At 40.8% G+C, this 6,065-nt stretch overlaps 1 protein-coding gene across 1 annotated transcript; it reads left to right on the top strand.

Annotated features, from left to right (window-relative positions):
* Positions 1-1,589: 1,589 nt before the first annotated feature.
* Positions 1,590-3,240, top strand: LOC121636193 (interleukin-31 receptor subunit alpha-like). The gene is made up of 3 exons (XM_041979463.1): positions 1,590-1,750; positions 1,832-1,975; positions 2,926-3,240. Exons 1-3 carry the CDS (start codon positions 1,633-1,635, stop codon positions 2,967-2,969), a joined length of 306 nt encoding a protein of 101 aa, XP_041835397.1. The 5' UTR covers positions 1,590-1,632; the 3' UTR covers positions 2,970-3,240.
* Positions 3,241-6,065: the final 2,825 nt, after the last annotated feature.

Here is a 6,065-nt window from a genome sequence, read left to right as displayed (position 1 = left end):
AGCTGCCTTTACTTTCTCTTTACAGCTGTTGTACACGTCTGTAATTGTGCCTTCCATCATACGTTTACGGCTTGGGATTCTGTAGTGTGGATCAAGAGTCTTAACAAATGCTTTAAATCCTCTGTCCTCTACAATTGATATTGGTTGTAGGTCCTTGGCAATCATTTCTCCCAGACTTCTTGTAATCTCTGCAGCTCTTTGGGAGTCATCTATGAAATTAAATAGAAATTAAATAATGACATTATTTTTTATGTAAAAGGAAGTCTTTTTATGGTTCGTATAACTCACATACAACCAAAAGTAGACTAAATAGCTGCAGTTTTACTTGAAATATACAATTTAAGTAATAAACTTTAACTATTATACAATTTCAACTTGAAAGTTATACGGATTTGTGTTAAGATGATGGCAGGAATGTGATTGAATGCCTACACTTGGAGGAAACATTTTTATCTAACTAACTAAATAAAATTAAATAAATAAAATATGCGTTAATGCACAATTGACACAAACATTGTGGTATTTTTTTGTACATTTATCTCATCTATGTCTTTATGCCTATGATGGTGGGCACTGTGATGTATTCACCATACCTGGGTATTGCCTGCTTCTCTGAAGGGCTTCCATTAGAGAGGTCTGCCTCATTTGGACTGCAGGTGTGGGGGCATTTCCCTGCACTCCCCCTCTCTCACTCTCCTCTAACCTCCTCCTCTGCAGGTCTTCATGCTCTTTTATGTGGTTTACTTTAAGGTGTTTAGAAAGGTTTGTGGTATTGCCACAATGCTTAACACGCTTTGTACATATGTCACATGTAGCTACATTTGAGCTTACTGGACTGAAATAGCTCCAAATGATGCTCCTTTTTCGATCTGACATGCTTCTTTCTCCTCCGCTGTGACTGACTGACAAGCGACGCGTGAGTGCAATGCACGCGCATATCAGTGCGCGAGCTGCCGACCGTGGACAAGCCGGACTGGAAGCGGAAGCCAGACTGAAAAGTAGTTCCATATCCGACACATACTGTATATTGACCACAAGTTTCACTATTTACTTATATAAAATTGATTACAGATTCGGTGTCATAAAAGTATTAATATTTCCTGTAAAAGTGGACTTGGAATCGATATTTTGATATAAAGATTGATTCTAAAAAACACGTCCCCAGATCAGAAGTATTGATATTCGCGGATCGATACGCACATCCCTACTAACTAGAGACTGAATTTTAGAATTGATTAGTATGTGAGAATTGTTTTTTCTTTAATTTTTTTTAAACACTAGTTGGGTATTATCAAATGCTTCATTTTCATTCTGCTTTTCTGCTGGTCTGGTCGTAGCCCAAATTCAATATCCCAGAAAATTACAGAACTACTTAAAACTTCAATATTGAACCTTTCCACAGTATTCTAAATTTCTGAGATACTCAGTTTGGGGTTTTCATTAGTTGTCGGTTAAAATCATCAAAATGAAAAGAAATAAACATTTGAAATATGTCAGTCTGTGAAGAATGAATGTCTACGTTGTACACGTTTCACTTTTTGAATGGAATTACTGAAATAACTTTTCATGATTTTATGACAGCACCTGTACATTTCTGTTTCAGTTCCATTGAAAGGCCCTAGTCTGGAACTGATGGATTACCCAGGACACGGCAAGGCTAAGCTGGTGTGGAAGGAGATTCCACGGGAAATGCGTCAAGGCTTCATCACAAACTACACCATTTTCTTCAGAAGTGGGGATAGAGTCAGCGGTATGTGTGGTAGGAGTGGTTTTCCTTACAGTATGTGAACCGCCAGGCTAACTTGTTGATTCCTGTTTCGCTCATGTGCAGCGGTAACGGTGCCGGGTAACACCACCTCGTACACGCTGACGCAGCTGTTACACAACACCAGGTATGACGTGTGGATGCAGGCTTCGACCGTCCGAGGACCGTCAAGGAACGGCAGGGTCCACTCGTTCACCACAACCAGATGCGGTCAGTGAGACGCCATCAGCCGAGGTTTTACAGACAAACTCTGCTTAAACTGGAACTCCACAAAGTACAGAAAACATTTGCAAACTGGGGAAGTAAACCACAGAAAAGTTGAACCGCAACCATCCCTCCATCTCTTGATTGAAGCATAAAACTCAGATGTGGTGCTCTCAGAAGTCACATGATCAGGTCCTTCAGCCTCCTGCATCATGGTGGAAGTGGGTGATGGAGTCCTGATGGAGGGCAGGTTGTTCTGTGACCTCCGTCCAAGTCATTAAGGCCTAAAGGCTACCAGAGGTTTTCCACCTGTCCTGTGACAGACAGGTCAACCCCTCAATGCCTGAATTTATTTAGTTATATAAAAACTAAATAAATACAGTTTAAAAAAAAAGGGGGAAAAAAACAAAAAGTAATAGACTGAAATTAAATAAACTACAATTAAATATGAAATAATAAGTAAATACAGAGAAATAATAAATAAATAATAAAATAAATTAATCGGTTCTTGATGATGTAGAGGTGGGGTGAGCCGGGGAGCGTTATTGTTTGTTGACCGCATAAGCGTTCGAGAGGATGTAAGAAAGGATGTTAGTCATAGAAATATGGAATATGCATTGTTTTGTATTCACGTAAATGAGGATAATAATGGATTATGTGAAAGAATGAATAAACAATTGCGAGACATGAGGTACGTAGTGTGCGTCATCAAGTTCACTCCCCTGTTTAGCCTGCCGCGGCTAAGCAAGTTGGTGTTGGATATTTAGCCGCAATACCAGTTATAATTACCAGGAGCATTGGGTAGCCCCGGGTTGGGGGTTGGGGCCTTGCCTAGGGCCCATTGTGGTTTACCTTCCTTGCTAGTAAAGGGTGTAGAACATGGATGGATGGATGGATGGATTTAATTTTAAAAATAAAACCTAACAGGTTTCTCCTTCTTCTTTGTGTTTTTCCAGAGAGGGACAGTACAAGTACAAGCCCGGCACCACCGCCGTCCTGACCAGCACTGAGACCCGTCTCTCTCTGGACGTGGTGGATGAATCTGTTCAGACGATGGACACTCAGTGATAAACCAAATGTTCTCCCTGGAATGTTTCCCAAGCATTCAACGAGATGAACATACTGATAAAAAGTTGGGAAATCATTGTTACTAACACAATGATTGTTTGATGATCATTTAAATTTCATTGCACCTGGATTTTATATCTTTTTCTGGATAAACAGCAGCAGCATAATCATAGCTTTGATTTTACAAACTATTAAAACAAATTCTTAAAATAACTTTTCGTCATTTTTGGATTTACCCTATTTACACCCTGCAGTCAAGAGCAAACACCAAACCTGATGTCTGGACATTTATTGTGGTCTATTTTTGCAGTGGAGGTCAAGAAGTATGAAACTCCAGCCTTTCCACTGACCTGAAAGCTGAGTTATTTCATATATTCACTAAACAAGACAAGTTTATGGCTAATTTAATAAGTAGAGGTGAGCTCCTCTCGCACACTCACCACCAGTTAACCCAACATCATGTAGGTAAGAGACCAGCTGAGGCAGAAATGATCCGATGCAGACATCTAGAGAGGTACTGACGCTGATCCACTCCTGTTCTCTCCTTAAATCTGCTATGATCCACCCAGTAATGAAGAAAAGTTCAGGGAAAGGGAAAAAACAATTAGGCTTGGATATTTTTTTTTTTATTTTTACCTATGGTTTATCACAATTTGCACGGGCATATTAACATTCACAATGTTTCTGACCCTGGATTTATATTCCATAGGGTCTTACCTATCCATTGAAACCAAGGTTATGTATATTGACCTAAAAATTACAGAGTTATTGTTGATTTAATTTGGGTAGGTCTGTTCAGGCGAACTACACCTCCAAAAACCCTCGGGTTCAAGAGGTTAAGTAATATATTGTGGTCGACTGTATCAAATGCAGCACTGAGGTCCAGTAAGACTAAGACTGACATTTTTCCATCTTCTGTATTCAAACATATGTCATTAATGACTTTGGTCAGAGCATCTCGGTGCTGTGGTGCTGTCTAAAACCTGACTGGAAGACATCGTAGCAGTTGTTTTGTGTTAAAAAGTCGTTTAGTTGACGAAAAACAGCTTTTTCGATGATCTTACTTGGAAAAGAAAGATTTGAGATCGGCCTGTAGTTGCTCATTTGTGTCTTGTCTAGGTTGTCCCATTTTAGCAGGGGTTTGATTACAGCTGTTTTTAAAAGTTCTGGGAAGACGCCTGAAATTAAAGAAAAGTTCACAATCTGTAACAGATCTGGCTCCAGTCTTTGAGACCTTTTTGAAGAAACCTGTGGGCAGGATGTTCAGACAGCAAGAGGAGTTCAGCTGATGTACGATGTCGCCCAGACCGTTGCTGTTAATGGGATTAAACTGTGTCATAGTGTTAAAACTGGTTTTCAATGGACACAGTTTGTCTCTGAACCTGTTGCTGCTGATGAACCGTTTGTCTGATATTCTGGATTTTTTCAGTGAAAAATGTGGCGAACTCATTGCAGCCTTGGTAGAATAAAGTTCAGATGCTGCTGACACAGGAGGGTTTGTTAACCTGTCGACAAAAGCGAATAAGACCCGAACATTATGATAGTTCTTTTTCTAACTTCGCTCGGTGTTTCACTGTGGGAAATCGCCTTGGCGTGACCAACTACGGAAGCTCCAATGACATCACGTCTGTCAGTGACAGATCGGTCAAGCCGTGCTCGGGCCCCCGCCCCCTCATATTAATACGGCCGACCGACCCCTCCTACTCATTGTCGCTTTCTTCCCATGAGAAAGTACTTGCTCCCTCAGCGCGTTCCAGGCTACATGGTTAGCTGCTTAACAGTTCACAGGCGTCCCGTCAAGGTCTGTGTAGCTAAAGCTAACGCGTCAAGGCGAGCTGAAGTGGTAGCAGTTCGGTGACATTAAGTTGCTACCGGGACTGCTTACTCGAGTTAAGCTAACGTGTCACGACGAGCTAACTCGTACAGCTGCTGATAGCTAGGTTTTAGCATTGCTGCTGGCGTCAGCGTGGATACAGGCCAACGTGTTGTGACGAGTCTAGACTATGGCAAGCCAAAGTGGTCAAAATTCGCCACTTTATTGGCGCGTTTGTAATAAAAACGGCGTTGAATACGCCGTTTTGTGGTAAAAAAAAAAAAAAAAAAAAAAAAAAACGGCGTTAAAAGCGTCGCTTTATATGGCAAAAACGGCGTAAAATACGCGGTTTCTTAAAGCTTCAGTAAACGCCGAAAAATACGACGTTATTGGTGGTCGGCGTTCAATGAACGCGCGTAAAAAGCGCCGTTTTGTCGCACTTTAACGCCCGTTAAAAACGGCGTTTTGTGCAACTTAAACGCGCGTAAAAAGCGCTGTTTTGTTGTATTATAATTATCCCAGCCCCTTTTTTGTACAGCCAATAAAATTGAACCGTGATCATCCAATCAGTGAAGAATAAGAGCAGACCACTCCAGTTCATCACTGATCTCTGCTGAAGGATTGTCTGCATTGATCCAGTAACCACGTGGTCTGCTTGTGTGCTTACAACTCCAGTCATATTCAAATGCACTGCCAGGATATAGATTCAGATATTGATCAAATCTGTTTTATCTTTTCTAAAGAAAAAGAAAGAAAGAAAGAAAAAAAGAAAGACAATTCTTTCTTCACAGTAGTTGACATACATACACTATTATCTTAACCTATTGATTGCAATGAGACAGACTAAATTAATAACGTCTATTGTTAAAGAAGCTAAGCCTATTGCAGAGCACTGAGAAGCTTTGACTCGGGTGGTGGTTGACGCGCCTTGTCGCTGTCATTTAAAACAATAATAAATGTCCACTTCTAGTTGATGTGCAGACCTTTTCCATTTATTCTGCAATCATCTATTTAAGACAAACAATATAGTTTTGTTAACTCGCACACTGCGCCACTGCGCCTCGCGCCACTGCGGTCAAAAACCCTTTGCCCTTCCGGGTCAAACTCCTGGTGACATAATGACGTCTTCCTCTTATATACCCTTGTCTATTACATTTCAGGTAACAATACAGTGCCCCCTACTGGGTACATACAACATCTTCAATAATTGGCTCC

The sequence above is a fragment of the Melanotaenia boesemani genome, unplaced genomic scaffold (genome assembly GCF_017639745.1).
Source record: "Melanotaenia boesemani isolate fMelBoe1 unplaced genomic scaffold, fMelBoe1.pri scaffold_209_ctg1, whole genome shotgun sequence".
NCBI lineage: Eukaryota > Metazoa > Chordata > Actinopteri > Atheriniformes > Melanotaeniidae > Melanotaenia > Melanotaenia boesemani.
This window is presented reverse-complemented; position numbering and strand designations above follow the sequence as displayed.